The 20,236-nt window shown below is 35.1% G+C and overlaps 1 protein-coding gene across 5 annotated transcripts in view; it reads left to right on the forward strand.

The window, feature by feature from the left end:
* Positions 1–20,236, forward strand: part of ADGRB3 (adhesion G protein-coupled receptor B3) — a 461,840-nt gene that overhangs the window by 258,835 nt on the left and 182,769 nt on the right. For all 5 annotated transcript variants that reach the window (XM_009689155.2, XM_068937480.1, XM_068937481.1 and 2 more), the window contains 4 exons: positions 1,366–1,512; positions 2,314–2,389; positions 9,732–9,834; positions 15,312–15,355. In XM_009689155.2, coding sequence (XP_009687450.2) covers positions 1,366–1,512; positions 2,314–2,389; positions 9,732–9,834; positions 15,312–15,355 — 370 coding nt within the window. The remainder of the gene's footprint in view (positions 1–1,365; positions 1,513–2,313; positions 2,390–9,731; positions 9,835–15,311; positions 15,356–20,236) is intronic.

Here is a 20,236-nt window from a genome sequence, read left to right on the forward strand (position 1 = left end):
GTGAATTTATATGCCAATTTCAGTCCAGAGGGGATTGAAAGTAGCAGTGCAAACCCGTCATGATAGTTTTATAACGGAAAGTCTGAAAGAAGCTCAAGTACAACCTTACTAATGTGATTCTATAATACGTAACCAGTCTAATTTGAAACTAAGAGTCAGTTATCAAGTAATAATTTGTAGAGCTAGTACTGTTCCGTTAACATCTTAATTTTCCTCTTCTTTTGGATTTGAATTACAGTTGCCTTTCAAATGAGATCCACTAGTGAGACACATAGCAGTTTTCTACTTTAATTTTGCAGTTCTGATTGCTTTTACAGCTGTCCCTCTTGTCTTTCTGTTTACACCACTCCCACCATGGAGTCCTTGCAGTGAAATCATTATACAAATCAAAGTGTAGTCCTAATATTCAGAGTCTTCCAACTACATTAGCCTCATCATAAATTGATTAGGAATAGCATTGCATAGGAAATCATTATCATCATGGCCTACGTAAAGAATGGAGTTAGTGCTCCAGACATATTGTTTGTCATCCCTCTGAGTGTACCTACATATTTGCAGCCCTGATCGTTTCTCAAAAGTAGCTTGAATCCTACTAGACACTGACAGTGTTGCCATGGAGTCATACTTAGACATCACAGCAAAGATAAAACTGATAATAGTTGAGTTAGAAAGAAAATGAGGATGGGTAAACAAAATTCTAAGCTGCCTGTTGTTAGGTTTGATACTTTTTTCTTCTAGTTTTCTGTATCTGTTACAGATATAATAGTGATGCAGATTGGGGGGTTTTGGATGAAAAAATATAATTAAGAATTCAGAATGGGGATTATTCTTTCAAGGAAAAGAAATTAAGTGCTATACTGCATTGTTCTTATTTGCGTGGAAACAATGAGGTCTTTTAATATGTGAATCTCCTTAATGGGTCTGTCTTGAAATTGTGCCTGTATAGGGATAAAAGCTCTGTTATTACTTCATTAGCCTGCATCTAGCAGTTATGTTTCCCAAAGCAATTTTCAGCATCCTCTTCCTTTTACTGCCACATTTAATCATTTTAGAATTTGCTCTGAAGACACAACTATGTCCTTACATGTGAATTTCAGGGTTTGAGCCAACACATTCAATAATCCCTGTTAAGAAAGTTAACAAGAACCTGGCTGACAAGCGATAGAATCAATGCCACATAATTAATCCATAGAACTGCGTAATAAAGAGAAGGCTATACTTTCTGTGCTAGTTAATGTCCTGTACATTTCTGCTTTACTTCAATTGTATTATTATACATTTTTGTTATTGCTGTCCTGTTATCATTGCATGATACTTTAAAATATGAAACACAATTTTATTTGATTTTATGATTTCTCTTACTAGTGGCCAGCATTCAGAAGCTTCCTGCAGCATCTGTTCTAACTGACATCAATTTCCCCATGAAAGGAAGAAAAGGAATGGTTGATTGGGCACGAAACTCAGAAGATAGGGTTGTCATTCCAAAAAATATCTTCACCCCTATGTCAACAGGTAAAGAAGTATACCAGCGTGTTAGTTTTTTATTATTTTTAACAATGGAACTTAGAAGCTTTGTCTCATCGAACCACTGTATAACATAGAACTTGGTTATTTTATCCATCTTCAAAGGAGGTGCAGCACCCGCAGTTTATCCCAGAGGGTTATAACGAGGCTTGAACCTCATTGTACGAGCATCTTGAACAAAAACTGCTAAGGAAATCCAAGACATTATTTTGTAATATGTAAGCAGAGTCAATGCTTAGTTATTCTGCATGGGATTGTATCTGTGGAGATATCAGGTGACTTGAAGCTCAGCTCTGCATTCAGTTGTACCTTCTGTAACAGCTCCACTCCAGCACATTAGAGCATCATAACAGATGACCTAACTTCTACTGAATGATACTCAGCAGACCAATTACTCTGGCTTCAGATCCAATTTACAAATATCATTGCAGTGCAGATTTGTAACATTAGAGAATTTGCTCCCTACACATTAGACTCTAAATACAGTATTTAGGGAAATTTAATTCTAAAGGTAAATGAACTAGCGTGGATGCTCGTGCACAATGATGAATTTTCTGAAAACAGGATTTTCAATGATATAAATCTATTGATATATACCTAACAGTATATAACCTGATATATAAACCAACAGTGTACCATTTTTATGTTAGACTTCCAGGATATAATTCAAAATGATGACAGTTTCTCTAAAATAAAATTCATACAAGAAAGATAAGTGCTGTTCAGTTATTTATGCTGACTTATGCTTGGGAAAGACAGACTTTTAAAGTTTTTCCTTGCTCTTTTTAGAACTAGATGAATCAACTGTATTTGTACTTGGAGCAGTGCTGTACAAAAATTTAGAACTTATTTTGCCCACTTTAAGGTAAGAAACTTCTTTACTGTAAATACAATATGAATAAACTTTAAATTTCAGGATCATAACTATTCTGTCAAGATAAAAACAGACAGCGAACAGTGCATATAGGTAGTATGGGATTTTCATCCACCCGTTACTTAAAATACATATCTTTGTCTTGTCTTCATGTTTTATCTTTTGTATTATGGAAATAACCTTTTTATCAATCAGTTTAATTTAAATTGTATCTAACCTAAATTTAGCTTAAGTAAGGAAATGTTCCTCTGGAATTTTGTACACCAATGTAAGTTAGTGCTCAGGTCACATACATCTGTGCTTCAAACTACTGCTTGTAAGGTTAATATAAGTGATCTAGTAATAACATAATAACCTGATATAATGAGGAAGTATGCTCTCCTTTTACACAAGTCTCTGCTAGTAGTTTTGCAAGTACTTTTTCAGTGCAAGCTGCATTCAGAAGGGACAGCAGAACTGTAGTGAGGATCTCTTTTAGAAACAAGACATGCATGCAGCTGCACAGCTGTGGTATGTCAGTTATGAGGGCCATACACATACGTAAAGAAATAAGATCTTTCATTTTGCTTCTGGACTTGCTAACAGACGATTTGGAAACAACCATTTTCCCCCTTCTCAAATTACTAGTTAGGTCGTTTCATGGTTCATTAGTATTAGCTTACTTCACGCGATCCTGGGCACCTTTGGTCTACTAATGTATTTATGCTGTAAAATAAACTGGTGCATGTCTTATCACAATAGCTATTAATTAATTTAGAATAATTAGAAAGCCATGGGATCCCTCATTCTATTTAAACAAAATTTCAAGTATTGAAACAAAGGATGGAAAAATATCAGCTTTTTTTGCCAAAATCCATTGGAAACAATAAAAGACTCAGTCCTAAGGAAAAAAAGCTTCGCAGTAAAGCTGTAATGTGCTGTGTGGTGAGGAGCTGCAATTCAAGAGATAGAAATCTCTCTGAGGTAGAAAGCAATTCCACAGTCTAATATCCCGACAGGACACCTGGAAGTACTAATGAGAGCCATATACACTTAGGGCACTGTATAAGGGACAACTCAACCACTTCTGAAATGTCAGTAAGCGCTTTCCATTTGCTGTGCCTGTTCCTGAAATTAGCCGGGAATGAAGAGCTATTTGAGAGAGATGTTTTCTTCTATTCTCTCATATTCAGAGAAATACAGCCAAACGGCTATCATATTCAGCCCTTTTTGGCAGAACTTAAAGGCAGTCTGCCAAACCTAGGAAAGCATCGAGGTGGCCACATGCCTTTCAAACCTTTTTACTGTAAACAGCAATCCATGCTTTTTCAGCTCTCATAGGCCGATAATTTTAATTTACAGAAAACAAATGTGAACCACTGAATGCTGTATATTTGCTTATAGGAAAAGCCATTCAGAGCATTTATTTCATCCTTTAAAGAAGTGAGATTTTTAGGCCTTACTATATTTTCGCTAGAATCAATAACATCCTATCAGTGAAACAGGACATAAAAGTACAGCAAATTAACTACTATGGACTGTGCAAAAGTGCATTTCTGTTCTCAATTTTTTGCTTTTATCTGTTCTACTTTCAAGGAGTTATTGATTTCCACAGTGAATTTGACCATTTCTCTGTACAGTTGAGCTTGTAGAGAGGTTTTGTGAGCTTCTAAAACATAATGATGTAATAATCTACATGTATCTATTCATAAATGAAGTCTTTAGAAATTCAGATAAGAAGATATCCCACTTCGCCTCTGAATATGTTCAATATTATTTGAATCCACTTCTCAGCTGTCCAAAAAAAGGAAATGAGTAGTGTTACTTATGCGTGAGAATAAGGAATAAAAGCCGTGAGTAATCTGTGATATCAAAATGCAACACACATTCCAGGGTACCTCTAGTCTCTTCTTTGTTGGGAGTTCAGCATCTTTGCTCCACTTCTTTAATGATTATAATGAAGTTACACTGAAACTTTTGCAGCTTACATCTTACCTCATCAGGAAATGTATTGCACTGGATTTCTTTGGTCATGGTGATCACATTCAAGATTTGATCTCATGACCTTGAAATAGTAACATCATTTATGCAACAATAGTTGCATAAAGGCAACACAATTTCGAACAATTGAATGCACTCGAACCATTTTAATATGCATTATGATACAACTCTGAACTGGAAAAAAACCTGCAACCATGTTTAGCGCTGAATTTGTTGAGCCATTAGACTCTTCTCTAAAACTGGAACTAAAATGCAGGTTTTAAAGGAACCTTTATTCAGAGTGGTTTATCATTTTACACTTGTTTGGGAGCATGAGCGTGTTGAAATTTTTCCATTCATCCCACTGGGTTTGGAAGAGGTATGTTTTTGTTTGCTTATATTTTTGAAATGGAAAACAGTCATCTTACATGATTTTATACTCATCATTTATGCTAGTTTTTTAACTGTTATGATAACCATATTCATGCTGAACATAGTGAAGTGCTTCACCACAATAACATTATGTTTGGAACGAACGCTAAAATGTGAAGGAATGTAATATCATCGAATTTTTATACAATGCCTAGAAGCCTGGTAGCTATGTACAATGTATCACCTTTTAAAAAAGCATCTTATATGATACTGTTCTAAATAAAAGGACAATTGACAAATATATTAATAAAGAGAATAAAGACGAACAAATCAATGAACCAAGGTAAGATAAGAAAGATAGGTTTGTGTTTGAGTTCAAAGGCCACATGATTTAGACTTGAAAACCTGATCCAAGAGATGACTTCTGTTGGCTGCAGTTAAATATTCTGAGTGCTTTAAACACTTCTCATGAGATTTCTGTCCCTGTTTTTTCAGACATTAGGACAGGAGAAAAATAAATATTTGGTTGTATGAAATCCTTTTCTTTTTTGTAGCTGTCAACAGAATAGTGGTGACACATTCCTATACATTCCTTAATACCAGCACTAAAAGTTTCTGCATTATCACAAGGGAATTTCTTTGCTTTGCAAAAAGGAAAACAAATTTCTATCAATATATCTTTCGGAGAAATCTTTCAAAGCACCTTACCACAGAGCGCACATCTGGTACTACACAGGTGTTCTGTGAATATAATGAGGATTTCATTATCTAGGACACTATACAATATATTCTCAAGCTCCAAAATTAGCTACATTTTAGTGTATGGGCTTGATTTCTCTTGTTTTTACTGGCATGGAGTCTTAACAAGTCTTGTAAAGACGATGTGAGATGAGAACTTGGCAATTATATTAATCTAAAAAAAAGCACAAGCCTTTCTGATCAACATGAATAATCCTAGTAGTATATATATGCTATTCAAACAATTTTGCAAGGATTGTTTAAAAAAGAGGGTGAGGAAGAGAAAAAGTGTTTTATTCTCACTTATAGAATTAGAAGAGTTAATTTATTCCCATGCATAAGTCAATAAAGTATATCTAACACACTTTACTGTATTGCACTGTTTTGTAATGTCATAGAGATCTTTTTTCTTAATCATGTAGTGAAATATTGAAATATTCTGAATACTGTAGACTGAACAATATTTCCATAGCTCTGGTATCCCAGAATACATATATATTATTGCTAGCTTTCTCAGAAATTTCTCAGCGTAATACTCCTCTGAAAATATTATGTATAACTCCTCTCCTGGGCACTTCAATGGAATATGTTGCATATTGCCATGCAGTAAGATAGCTTTTAACTTTTCCCCTGCCAAATAAGAACAAATACAGCATCAGTGATGTTGCTGTTGCAAGCTTTTGTTCCTGTCACTTATACAACCATCTTACTTTGCCTGTTAATTCACTGAGAGGTTCTCTTCCCCTATATAAAACCTCATTCCTAACCCACCCACTTCAAATGCTTTACAGCCAAAGACGCCCTTAGACTTTGTCAGACCAGCTGAAATGCTTTATTAGATGAGGACAGAGTACCCGGTTTTTACTGCGTAGCATTACTACTACAGCATCCCTAATTTTTCTAATGTATACACGACATTTACACATTGAAGTTCATTCCTGCTGTCTTGAGATAGCAACATATCTTATTCATAAGTTCAATTTTTTTGAGTAACGTGGAGTCATTCTAAAAAAAAAAATTGAATTTCATATCACATAGAATGAACATGCATGCCCTGACATAAAAGAATACCCTGATAGAAAAAAAAAAAAAAAGATTTAGTAAAATAACTCTGTTTTATTAATTTTTTATAAATTCACATGCAAAAAAACACTAGGGCACCAGCTCTTAAAGTTCTTTATTAGTGTTTACTCAATCAAACTTTTGTTTGAATCTTCAAGGGTTTAATCATCTATAATTCCCAAGAAATGTAATATATTTTCTGAGTAATCAATTTCAGTATGATCCTGATATGCACTTTTCTGGACAGTCAGGAGAAGAACATCCTGTACAAGTCATCCCACTAAAGATAATGATGGTTTTGATAATCAAGATTTTTGAGGATTTTTAGATTATTTTAATAATCAAGAAATGGATCATTCATCATATGGATTTCTTGTAGGTTCCTGTTTAACGTATATTTTATAATATGTCTGGAGGCATTTTACAGAAATGATTTATACAAAAAAGATTGTATGAAACTCCTGGAACGTGAAGTCAGCGCTCATTTAGAAAAACAGTTCCATCATGGATAGAAACTATGCAGCTCTGGGTAAAATATAGGGCCTGGATCTAGGTTCACCAAGAGACAAGATGATACTGAGAATTGCCCCTCTTAACTGTTTAGCTCCCAGCCCCGAAGAGTACATCCCCTTTTTCAATGAATGAAGAGTTGGTATAGAATTCACAACTGACAGCAGACAGCGAGTGGGTGGGTGGGATCGGACAGCTAAGCCTGCCTGTAGGGAATGCCAACAAAAATTTACCTCTGAAACCTTGTCTCTCTCCCAGACTTAAAAGCATTTAGTTACAGAGCTGATCAGGGCTCTATAAAGCTTGAAAGAGTTTCCTGGGTTTAGATACTTAAATTGTCTTTTCAGATATCAGTGATAGGCTCACTGTCTTCTTAAAAAAGACAGATGAAGGAGAAGAAGGTAATGGTGAAGTCACTCTCCACCTGTCATATAATAAGCTCATGCACTTGCACAGGAAGTGTGAGATAGATTCTATGTCCTTGCAAGCAGGAGAGGGATTGCAGCCCGCATATTCTGCCTCCAGGAAAGTTTTGTAAAAGCTGATTACTTAAATTCCTGAAAAAAACTGTTCTCAGCACTAAGCTACTGTACAAAAAAATCGTCTTCCACAAAAGTATCACTGGCATTAGTGGTTCTGAAGGAAATTGTTGTGACTGCAATGCTTTGAGGTGAATTCAGTGGCATCTTTTGTGTTATGTCGGTTTACAATATACTTGCCAGATCACATTCTTCCAGGGACTAATCTAAATGGCTAAACATGAGATATGCAACTAGGCATTCTGCCCAGCCAGGACAGCAGTGAGAGGTACAGACATCATTTCATAGCAGTGTAGGCAGTTACATTTATTTTCTGGTGAAAAAGTCTTCTAGGGACTCTTGAGAACCTAACTGGCTAAGCAGGGTTTTTATGAGATCTAGGAAAAATTTATGTACCTGAGTTGCACTCTAGGCACCTTAAACACTCTTGTGGATCTCACCGAAGAATCATTGGAACTGTACCAGGATTAGGTATAACAATTAATCAGTCACAAAGATTTACTGTGATCAGGTACATAAGGATCAGTAATTCACTTCTGTAAACTTCCAAAGTAGATTAAGTCTTTTAACAGCTAGTAAGCTCTATTTCCATCTATTATGACCTATTAGATAAACAGTTTTGTCTTTATGTGGAGTTTTGTTTTAGTTTTTTTTAATTATGCCTTACTTGGGAATATTTATAGGTATTCAGCTACTGTACATACATTAAGGTTAGTGGTAGTTTCATTACTCCACTTCTACAGAATGCATTGAAGGTTTGCCCAGCATTAAGTGCTAATCTGCTAGAGTTTTTGTCAATACGTGTGTGAGATTTAACTAAGTACAAACAAAGTGGAGAAGTAGGAATTAAACGAAACAGAAAGTCTCTTCCATTATTTTTCCATTATATGAAATGACGGAGAAAAACTGTACGGGAATTCACACCCTGTTAAAAAAGAATCATTTCATTCCTTGTGCTGTCTGCAGAGTTAAGTTTCTGTTACTGTAGCCATGGTGATTCCTGTTTCAGTGATCCAATAAAATGGAATCCTCTCCTAAATACCATTTCCCCAGAGAAAATAAACAATTAAAGCGAAGAAAAAAAATGTTGGTACTGTGTATTATAATTACATGTGGTCCACCTAGATTTTTCTTTGATTAACAATATCTACCTGTGAGTAAGTCTTTCTGTGATGTTTAATCCCTCTCTATGTGTAATCAGCACAAACTGTGTTTTTGTTGAAAGCAGCATTATATGCAATGGAAATATCGTAAAGATTACCAAAAACAGTCAGTCTGGTAACTGGTGGTTGTTCTAAGCTTGAGGGGGTCATAAGAAGGAAGGATCACAGACGTGAACATCACGTCAACATCTCTTTATGCCTGTGTTAGCATAACCTTGGAGATATCTGTCCTAGATCTGTCCTAGAAAGGCAGCCACAGAATTTACTGATAGATGTTTTACATAAAAAGAGAGCTGGGCAATGAATTAGAGAAAATTAACAGAAAAATGATGTTATGGGTAAACAACGTGCCACAACATGACACCTAACCGAACCTGGAATCTGTGAGAAATTCTGATTACTTTCAGTGGGATTTCAGTCAGGGCACGACTATGGACTATAGCTTAAAAATATTTAGATGATGAAATTGCCCATTCATTTACCAAAAGCAATGATTTTTCACAAAATGGAAGCAGGCATTTATTTTTTCACAAAAACAGCACAGAACCAACAGATCTGTAGACTCTGCTGTTGCACTCATCCATCTTCAGAGTTATACAGTTAACGGTCAAAAAGAAGCCAACACAGCACTCTGAAAGAAAAATGACTGTCTCATACAAAACATGACTAGCAGGTCTATCTTGAGAGAAGTCAATGATATGTATTTAAATGTTGCCTGAATGTCTGTGTCATCAATATGCCTTTATAATTAGTAAATCATACTTGAAGAATGGCACTTCTATCATCATTGTTGCCCTTCAGTCTTCAGTGTGTTAGCTATGGTTGGTAACTAGTGACTGTACTTATCACTTCCAAACAACTATATTTTCTCACTAAATATTTGGTACAGAATGTCATTGAATATATCAATGGAATGCTTCCTTTAATATAATAGCAGCTTCATTTAATGCTGTTAAGTTAAATCTTCCATTTTTTACATATTTTTTTCAGGAATTTTACAGTTGTTAATTCAAAAATCATCGTTGTCACTATACGACCTGAACCCAAAACTACAGATTCTTTTCTAGAGATAGAACTGGCTCATCTGTCTAATGTAAGTATAAAGACAGTGGATATGCATTTCTAAGAGTACTTATCAGATCATGTGAGAGAAAGAAGCAGAGTTGTTTTGAATATCTCATAGTAAAACCCAGTTTAATTGCCAAAATGTAAGTCTAGAAATATTCTAATAGATTTTGAAGAGAGTGTATGCTTGTGTCATGCATGTGTATATGTAGGACAAAATTAATTATTGTTCTGTGATTTTTGAGGTTTTCATTTAAACAGCAATTTCTATAGAAAATTCTCTATTAGCTGCTTTGATGGATACAATTTATAATGTAGTATTGTGCTGAATGCTTAACCTTTGTTCTCTGTGTAGGTCATAGACCCATATAGTGCTTCCGGCCTTTTATTCTTCTTTCTTTCATTAAGTTTTATATTCAAAAGTCCATTTATACCTAACATCTTGTAGCAGACTTTGAAAAAATACCATGGTTCCGATTTAGCTTTATTTTTTGTATAAATTTAAGTGATTTTTGTTCAATTATTCTTTAATTCTGTATTTTTCATCCTGTAGTGTCATACTAGAAATGTTTTGAATCTGAAAAAATAATCCTATGATATATATATGTACAGTAATATTAATATTTTTTTCTTTATGCTATCAGCACGTAAGATATCCAGGAAAGAATTGTATACAACAGACTTTGGAGTAGTTTATGTAAAGGCATAAAATATGAACTCTATCTTTTTCTATTACCAAGAGTTAGGGTTTACTTTAAGTAAAGTCATAAAGAGACAATTTGAGAAGAAACAGCTATTAAAGCTTTAGTAAATAGTATAGACTAGGTAAAGACTGTAGAATAGGTAAAGACTATAGAATAGGTAAAGACTGTAAAGCTATGACTTTTTGTTATAGTCAGTGGGCCAAATGGTCACACAGGAACAATTCAGCTTAAGTATGTGGAGTTCCAAATGTTTCAGTCAGCAGCAAATTTGGATTAGTGGCTCTGGGCAGAGGTATGATGGAATCTCTTTGAAGTCTAGATCTTTGATTCACATTTTACTTTGAAACCAGAGACTGACTATTTTACCATCAGTCGTCATTATGGTCCACCATTCGGTTCCCAGGAGAAAGATATAACAAAGAACATCTCACTGATTATTTATTACAAAGTCAAGTAGAAAAAAAGAAAGAGTGGAGGAACATAAACTGCCTTGACTCCTATCTATAGTACTTCTCAGAAGGGTTAGAAGTTTATTGATGAGGAATTGAGGAGGTTTTTTTTTTTAAGAGTTCTTTGTCTCTGATTATTTTTAGGAGCTTTTAGGGGGTAGGTTTTTTTTTTTTCCCCAGCCTAAGTTATATCACATATATTAGCAGAAGATTGCAGTCTCTAGCATAACTTTTCTTCCTGTCAGATACAGAAATTTCACTAAAAATGTCTGGTGTATTTTCTGATGTTGATCACAGATTAATCCTGCATATTAACAAAAAAAAAAAAAAGACACCTTTGGAAATAAAACATGTGCTTTGATCTCAGCTCTTGAGAAGAGTTTGTTATTTCTCAGTTTCAGATTTTAATTTCCATTATTTTAACAATGATTGTGGAGCTACTTACATGGGTTGTAGATAAGGAATATTGTAATATGTCTTCTGTCTTTCAAAATGGGAATGACTAATTGGAAAACCGTGGAGTAGAGGGTAGGGAAAGAATAAGATTGTAATTGCTTTTGTCATTAGTCATAGAAAATAAATAAATAAATGAAAATAATAGCAGTGAGCTGTGTGTCAGCATTCAAAATACTGATAACCCCATCATGTGCTATTAAAAACAGCACAACACAAACAAGACTAAACTAAGGAAAGGTTGAGCCAATGTCTCCACAATCTGGAAGTCCAGAAAATTTCTAAAGTAGAGGGGCTGAGAATTATTTTTATCGATTTGAGTAATTTACAGAGCAGGCTTTTACCAAGTTTCCAAATCTTTGAGATGAAATTTCATTGCCTAAAAAGGCAGTTTAAAAACATTGATCACCACCTGGCTTTGTCAGCCTCAGAGAATATTAATGAGTATTAAGTTCATGTCAAGGACAATAACCTGTCCAGATTCTAGAGCCAATTTATTGTCTTTTGGCTCAGTTTTCGTTCTATACTTTAATCCACACATCAAGTTTTTGGAACAAATTCCAAAAGCTAAAAATGAGCTTTTTTATATGTACATAGATATGTATTTATAGTACCTTTATGTAAGATCTCAGCAAAGTCCATGTGGCTCTGCCTGGATATGAGATTTGGCTGGGCAGATGCAGTTACAAAATATTGATCTGAAAGTCTGCGAATGGAAACTAGTTTTACAATTTTAATGTCTCATTGTTTAATGATTTTCTATTCACAACTTAGCCTCCATCATGGGACTGTTGTTTGGAGAACTAAGGCTATAGATGTATAGACGTATTATTTTGTAGTTTTGAGTTTTCTTTACTTTGAGATTGAATCTAATTCTAATAATCTTTGCTATAATTTTCTCAGTTGAAAAGAAAACTTCATTTAATTATAATATATTACTATACAACAGTCATTATATGCTGCATGCAAAAACGTAAGGTAAAACTAGTATTACTATACCTTTAGATTTTAAACATTCTGTATTAATGACTCACAGATTAATCTTGATGCCAATTAAACATGACTAACTATTAAACAGAAAATAAAATAGAGACATTCTCTTTCATTTACTCTTTTTGGAATGCCTCTTGTTGTTATTTTTGTTCTTTTCAAACCTTTGGTCTTGAAATGCTGTTCACTAATCCAAATGGACTTAATGACTAATTTTTAAGCAACCTCTACAGTGTACTTATTCATGTGGGAGTAGGCTCACACATTTGTTCTTTTACCTCTCTACCCATTGACTAGATTAAGTAATGATAGCTATGTATTAGGAAAAGAGATGTGGAGACATATGATCATGTAATAAGAGTTAATAAGTTGTAATTCAAATTACCCTTAAAATATTTATATACTCAAAAATTATCATTATTACTGCATTTTATATTAAAATAGGTCATTTAATAAAAACAGAGGGTTATTTTGGGGAGGAAGTGTAAATCACAATTGCGTATGCTATTTGGAATATAGCATGGTATTTGCATTTTCAGATAAATTCAAATATAGAATATGGAATTGACCATAGTGAAAAGGCAGGTTGCAGCATGGTATTTAGAAAACATGATATTTATTCTTATTCACTGTGGCCACATGTGGATGAATGTAATCACATTTTCCAGTAATTTGACTGAAGAGACCCCAAAATCATCTGTTAAAAACTGCACAAACAAAACTGTGTTTGCTCTAGAGAGAATGTGAACTATCATCTTATAATTTCACAGAATATTTACTCAAGAGACACTAACGTAACAAGGCAGCAGTAGCACAGGACATCAAGCTTTCAATGAAACTGAAGACACAGTTGGCATTGTGCTGCATAGCTGCATGGCTTTCAGTTGCCAACCCTATCTTGAAAGTTCAGTCTTATGTGCCAGGCAGAGATATATACACACAGTCACACATGTATGTCTATGTTAAGTATATCCAAGTGTATTGTAGTGTATAAAACTGTACTGTAACAGTCATAAGCACCAGCAAACACGGTAGCTACTTCTTTAGCTGCAGCTAAGAGGGCATCCTGCTTTATCTTTCCTTAATAACGACAATGGCCAAACATAGGCATTTTTTAGCCTGAATCAATTCTGAACAGTGAAGCCTGTGATCTGACAACCACACAGTTTTACTGTGTTTCAGCTTTCTGCAAAGACTCTTATTCCTTATGTTTTAGGAATTTTATAGAATGGAATTTCTTTTTCCTGTCATTTTTCCTGAAAGCATTTTTTTAATTCTCTCCTCTTGCACTGTGGGAGTAGCTACCATAAACTGACCGATATTCACTGCTAGGAAAAGTAAATCTCAGATATGCAATGTCTTATTACAATTTAGCAATAGGAGTACCTTTTAAATCTGCTTATAGCTGTATCAGGTTGCATGTAGATGGATTTCTTCACATAGCCTTAGGACAGAAGTTAATGCCCTTTAAAAAAAAAAGATTAATTCTGCATCACTGTTTTGTTGTTCTTAAGTCTTATAACTCTATCAACATAGCTGAACACTTTTGGCTAGTGATGCAGGACACGATCTCTGTATCCTTATGTGCCTGTTATCCTATTCTTTGTCCTGTGCCCTCTTCCCTCCTCCTCTTTTTTATAATATAAATTTATCAGGAAATGGAGCATTCTTTATTTATGTTTGTACAGTGCTATGTTAATATAAAGTGCCATAAGTATATGTTGTTTTTAAATATTTATACTCTATTCATCAAATTCGGTGCAGTTAGCAAAATATTGAAGTAGAGGATCAAAATTTCCTTAAATAATTCTGTTACTGGCCTCTTCAGGAGGACCTTTTGATCTTTGATAAAGAGGTGGGTGGAAGAATTCAAATATTTAATAGATGTTTTATTTCACAGGTTACCACCTTTTTTTCTATAAATAAAACCCACTGCAGAATAAATTGATATTGGGGTGTGTTGTGTCTGTGTGAACGTTACACATTAGACATATGAAGACAGTTCGTTCCATTTTTTTCTTCAAATTATTTGTGATTTCATTAAATATGTGTTGCTGTTCTGTATTTTATAGCTAATGTATTTATATAGCTGTGAGCTCTGTGAATATCCAGCGTTTATGATGAACAGGAATATAATTTTGCAGTTTTTAGTTAGTCAGGGCTTCTAAGTCAGTCTGAGTTCTGTTAAGGGAAGGTTTTTAGGATTAGGACTAAAACTTGAATTTGGTCTTAGCTCTTCACAGGCAGGAAAATAAACGAGTAATAATAAAGAAATTTCAGTTTCCTAAAACTTTACCCATAGTTTAATGATGTATAATAATCCAAGATTCCTATCCAGTACTAAATCAAGTCAGAAATCTTCCACTGACTTGAAAGAGATTGGAGTTGAGATTGTAGAGCTCAAGAAAAAAAAATATTTTGTGCAAAAATCTTGCTGACTTAGGCTGAGAATGACAGAAGTGCATAGCTGTCAAATGTGGGGTCATCTGAAATCTCAACATCCTGCCATTTTACCCAAGATATGCCTAAAATTAAAGGCATTACTGTTTTTAACATCCAAGTTCCCCAGGGACCTAAAGTTTTGCTTCTAAGCACACCCAGAAATGTTTGGTCAAATCAAGACTTAACAGATTAACTCTTGTATTTAAGTTCTATCGTAATATACCAAATTGACAACTTTATGCTTATCTTACCTAAGAGATACAATCCAGGAGATACTCTGCTTTGAGGTTCAAGTGCTTTCAAAATATTTCGTGGGAAATAACCTTTACCTTTTGCAGTTTCAGTGGTACTAATTCACCAGAATATAAGCATAATCTTCCAGAAGAAGATCGGAATAAATTATTAGGTCAACCGTGATATATCTTTTGTATACCAGTAACTAATGGTTTTGTTTGCTTGCTTTTTAGGGTACATTGAATCCCTACTGTGTGCTGTGGGATGATTCAAGAACGTAAGTGACAGATGTTTCTTTCTATTTCTATGAATTAAATATTCCACAGCACCTTATAGTATTTAAGTAGCCAGTCAGTAAACAGGTCAATATGAGGGCAGAGAAAATGAACCGATCACAGATTGAAAGTACTGGATTCTCCAAACTCATGGTCTCCTTTCTGCAGCTGTGAAGAAGGAAATTCATCTAATCAGACAGTAGTTACTCGCATAGTAATTTTAACTTGCCTTTGCAGGATTAAAATGGGGATGCCTAAGAACTATAGTTCCTTGATGGCTAGTTGATGGGCAACATGTGAGTGGGTAAATGATCAAACAGAAAACTAAGGAAGGCTCCCACTTGCTGTTACCACAGTGCAAAATATCGTTGTTAAATGTGATACCTGCAGAAATCTTCATTTTAGTTGATGAGAGTTTCCATTTTGCTTTAAATAAAGTAAGAGTTAAGTTGTATACTAAATGTTGAAAACTTGCTAGCAGTCTTCTATCTTTTTTCAATGTGTGTCTCTTCTGTAGCAAGACAGAAAAAGTCACTGTAAAGAAGAAAAGCAGAAAAACTAGTATGGCTTAGAGAGAATTGTGAGTTTCTGTAGTTGTATTTTGCAGTTGTAATCGCCAGTTGTAATTTGCAGTATTAACCTTTCATGGTAATTATGACCGTGTTGCCTCCCATTAAAGTCAAGGTGAATTTTGCGAGACCATAGAATAAGCGTTTCAGGAGGGGTCCCTATGTGGTTGCCCTGTGTGTTTTTTAAATGATGATGTACTTCTAGTCCAGGTACATTATGTAAATATCATTCTACAGAATTTTCCGTGCTGTTATGAGCTGTATGCCTGCAACTTTGTGAGCAGTTTTATCCTTCCATATGGGTTTATAGCAGTACACAGATGACTGACGTACAATATGATAGTACTTTGGACATAGTACAGCAGAAATCACTCCAAATACAAGTGGTGCCATAGTGTACGCCTACAAGAAAAGATCATATTGCTTTTATTTACCAGCAACATCATAATGTTCCATTTCTGTAAAATGTGTGATTTGATTTCATATATTATTATTTGCACATAGAGTTCAAACATTTTGTAACCCCTTCTATGTTTCCTCTCCAGAATGTTTTGCTTACGCGTTAGTGCCATGGTGTTTTATTTGCCAACTTTTTACATGCATTGCTATAAGTACCACATATTTATAGTACATGCTTCAGTTTCATTGGTCCAGGCCAAAATATACATATATGTATATTTATATATATACATTATATGTTTATATATATATATATATATATATTTGCATGGTAAGAGAAAGATTTGCAGTATGATCCAAAGGTATTATCATGCAGGTGTTTGGAATGAATGTGTTGTTACAAACAAATGATATGTTCTATTTTGTGTTACCACTTGTTTTGCATTCTCTTAGAATTGTTTATGGAAAGGTTTAGTGGTACATATTAGTACTGATTTCAGTAAGCTTCAAAACCTAGAAAGGAAAAGTGAATTTCTGAAACATCTAAAGTTTATGTAAAATAGTCTGAGGTGATGAGGAAGAAAACCATGCTTTTGGATGCTGAAGGATATACTTTCTACTCTTATTATTTAGTAGTAGCTATTGAAGATGTTCAAATATTTGAAGTATTAGTGGTATTCTTGGAGATGTATCTGTCTGGAAAAGTTATGTGAGCCATCAAACATTCAAGATAAGATATGGCATACCGGTAACTTCTGCATGGATAGCATTGTCGTATGTTTTACAGGTGTAGTATTTCATAAGACTGTTACGTTATCTATTACCTGAGTATGTAATCTGACAATCCAATAGCAAAAAGAGCAAAATTCAATTGTTTCCCCTCATCCCTTAAGAAAAGGTCCCTAATGTTAGTTGTGGGAGCATTACTTGATTCATAATTTTATTTTTGCAATGCTGTTTCTTTTAGTTTCGGAGCATATTATTAGTGCCTAGTTTAGTGCACTACAGAATTTGCAGTCTGACATTGTGAAATTTAAATTGGGATGAAAGCGCCTGGAATGCTAAATGAGTTCCTATTTTTTATAAATCTTAGTAAATAAGTATGCAGAGAACTGTACAATTGGCTAGGTGCCTTATGATAGTGTTGGGTTCTTGGTGGCTTGTTATCCTTTTATTTTTTCCGCTTTTCTCTAAAGCCTCAGGAATTGGCCACCCTCAGCAGCAGACGACTGGATGTAATGAATTAATAGCCTCATCTGTGTTCCAAATCCCGCAGAATTCTGCTGTGCTCATGTCCTTCAAAAGTGGCTGATTTTTGTATAACCAGAATTTGGCAAGGGCTTTGGAATTAATCCAAGAAAAAGTAGTCCGCTCTTACTTGAAGGTGTTTTAACTAATTAGGAACTACTTAGATGGGTGTTGTAATGCTTTTCAGATGAAAATAATGTTTGTTTTTATCATCAGCATCAAGCCAGCAAAAACCTCTAATATTTTTTGCCACCTTTTAGGACATTTTTCCCACATCTCTATCTCCTTGCACTGCAAGTCCATATTTGTAAATGATACTTTGGTCCTTTTGTCATCTCCATACTCCTCTGACAACAGGAGAAACTTTGTCAACCTGACATGCTTCACTGGAGATTGATCAGTGATTAGCAGCTCTTTTTTCCTCCATCCTTTGAAGAAAGTCCTAGATCTGTGTCACGGTTTGAATGATCACAGCCAAGCCAGTCGAAAGGCTTAATGAACAATTTATTAACTGTGACAATATCTAAAACAGTGTCAGGGGTGTGAGGATAGTGGTTCTTGCTGATAGTGGATGGATTTGCAATAACAGATAACAATAACAGGAATAAACAAATGCAAACAAATAGCAAGTTGCATTATTTACAGGGTCCAACAATTTACAGTTTATGTATAGGAGCACTCTGATTACACAATCCAAAAGGGAATAGCCAATGACTTTTATGCAACAGAAAGTTAGATGGAGAAATAAATTACCACATCACAGACACAGGCAGGTACAAAACCCTTATAGGTATGTATCACACATCAGATCTGGGACCCCAGATATACATATCAGAGTCAGGTCTGAGACCTTAGAGAAAGGAGTGGGAAAGGATACGCCCAATCGCTCACACCTTAAGGGCCACTCATAGGATGGAGCTGCAGTGGCTGAATCCTGTCAGGATTATTCCTTGGTGGCATCCCAGTCCAAGAGGGTATTCCATCCCTTCCACAGGCCAGCTGCCTCCATTCAGGCAACCTCAAAGCCCAGAGGTTTGCAGTTGCTTTTATAGTCATGGTCAAATTGGGGGTGTGGTCATCTACCATTACATAATGGTTCCAGCACACCTGTAATGGTGCCAGCATATTCTGGAATGCTCTGTTGACTGGCAGGTACCAAATATTCTTTTCATGTAGGTTTGTTCCTCTAATCCCTATTGACCTTGTTGGTGGGAAAATATCAAATGATAGGTCTGCCTTGCTGGGGTCAATCACAAGGCCGCTCCAAGGCTATCAGGTCTATCCAGCACGTTCTAGCAGGGGGAACCATCACAATCTGTAAGCTTTTTGACCACACCAGGATCTTCAAACTATTTTGCTGCTGTTTCTATATGTGAATATTTGGTCAGCTATTTTTTTCTATGAAATGTAATGATAGCCCTTTCTCTTTGATAATGTTTTAGGTTTTTCCATTTGTCTGTCAAGATAGAAAAATTGTGCCCTCTCCATAGGCAGCTACTCAAATGTGTGTATAACATTGAGACAGTACAACTAAACAATAAAAGATTATGGCATGCATTATAAAGAACAATTTGAACACTTTCAAATACTAATAATTCAGCATTTTATTTCAGTTGATGCTCCCAAAATAAGTAGAACATCTGTCTGTTAGTTTAAACCAGGCTGTTTATGAGTACTTGTGTTTTCTTTAGTATTTCCAGCTTCCCAAAATGAAGCTGGTAGCATCAATGAAAGTTGTGATTTTTTTTTTGTTAGAAATCTGAGTGATATCTTTTCACATTCTTATCCTTATGAATGCTGGCTTTCAGTCTTAGGGTAGTAGAGTCTTAGGGTACTGAATGATTTTCCTTTCAGTGTATGGGAAAATGCGTGGAACATTTTTAATTGATGTTCGGAGGAGAAACGATTTCCTTAAAACAAACAAACTAAAACTCAAGAAGGAAGTGTACCTTTTCTGCTTTGTGTTCATTGTCTGGCATAAACAAACTAGCCCTGCTGCCAGGAAGTGTTTGTGATACACTAATTCCAGCATGTTGATCCAAAAAGAGAAGGAAAGGAAGTTTGTCAGGTCTTAAGGCTGACTTTCCCACACCAAAGAAATAATTTTTCAAGGTTTCAACCAAACTTCTGAAAATTTCTCTCCTTTCCCTCCTACCTTTCAGGAAAGGAAATAAAAGGGGGAGGAGGGAGACAGCAGAGAGAGTTTCAACTAGTAAGTAATCCAATGATTACAGCACTTAACTGGGGACCTGAGGGACCAGGCTTTCCGTTCTTCACTTTATATTAAGGTTATCTGAGGAGTTTGAAGGGTGCATCGCAGAAGTGACCCATGCCCAGTGAGCTATCAGCTCTTCTGGAGCACGTTACTCAACCTCTCCTGCTGGAACTGTTCCTTACTATTTAGGAAAACATTCATGTTGTGAGGAACTGAGTGCCAGCAGTTCTATCTTTAATTTTACCACCCTTTCCATGTGTTTGTTGTCATGCCACATCTAGATCTTAGCCACATCTCTGTCAGTGTTTCTTCCTAGTCCTGTTTTGTTCCTCTATAAGCCAGGGGGATCAAACAGTCCAAATATGTATGCATAAATTTCCATTTATAACATGCCAATGAAAAAACGTGGCTTGGACTAACTGTGGCATAAAGTAATATGTGAATTAGAGTAC

Source organism: Struthio camelus, chromosome 3, assembly GCF_040807025.1.
Source record: "Struthio camelus isolate bStrCam1 chromosome 3, bStrCam1.hap1, whole genome shotgun sequence".
Lineage (NCBI taxonomy): Eukaryota > Metazoa > Chordata > Aves > Struthioniformes > Struthionidae > Struthio > Struthio camelus.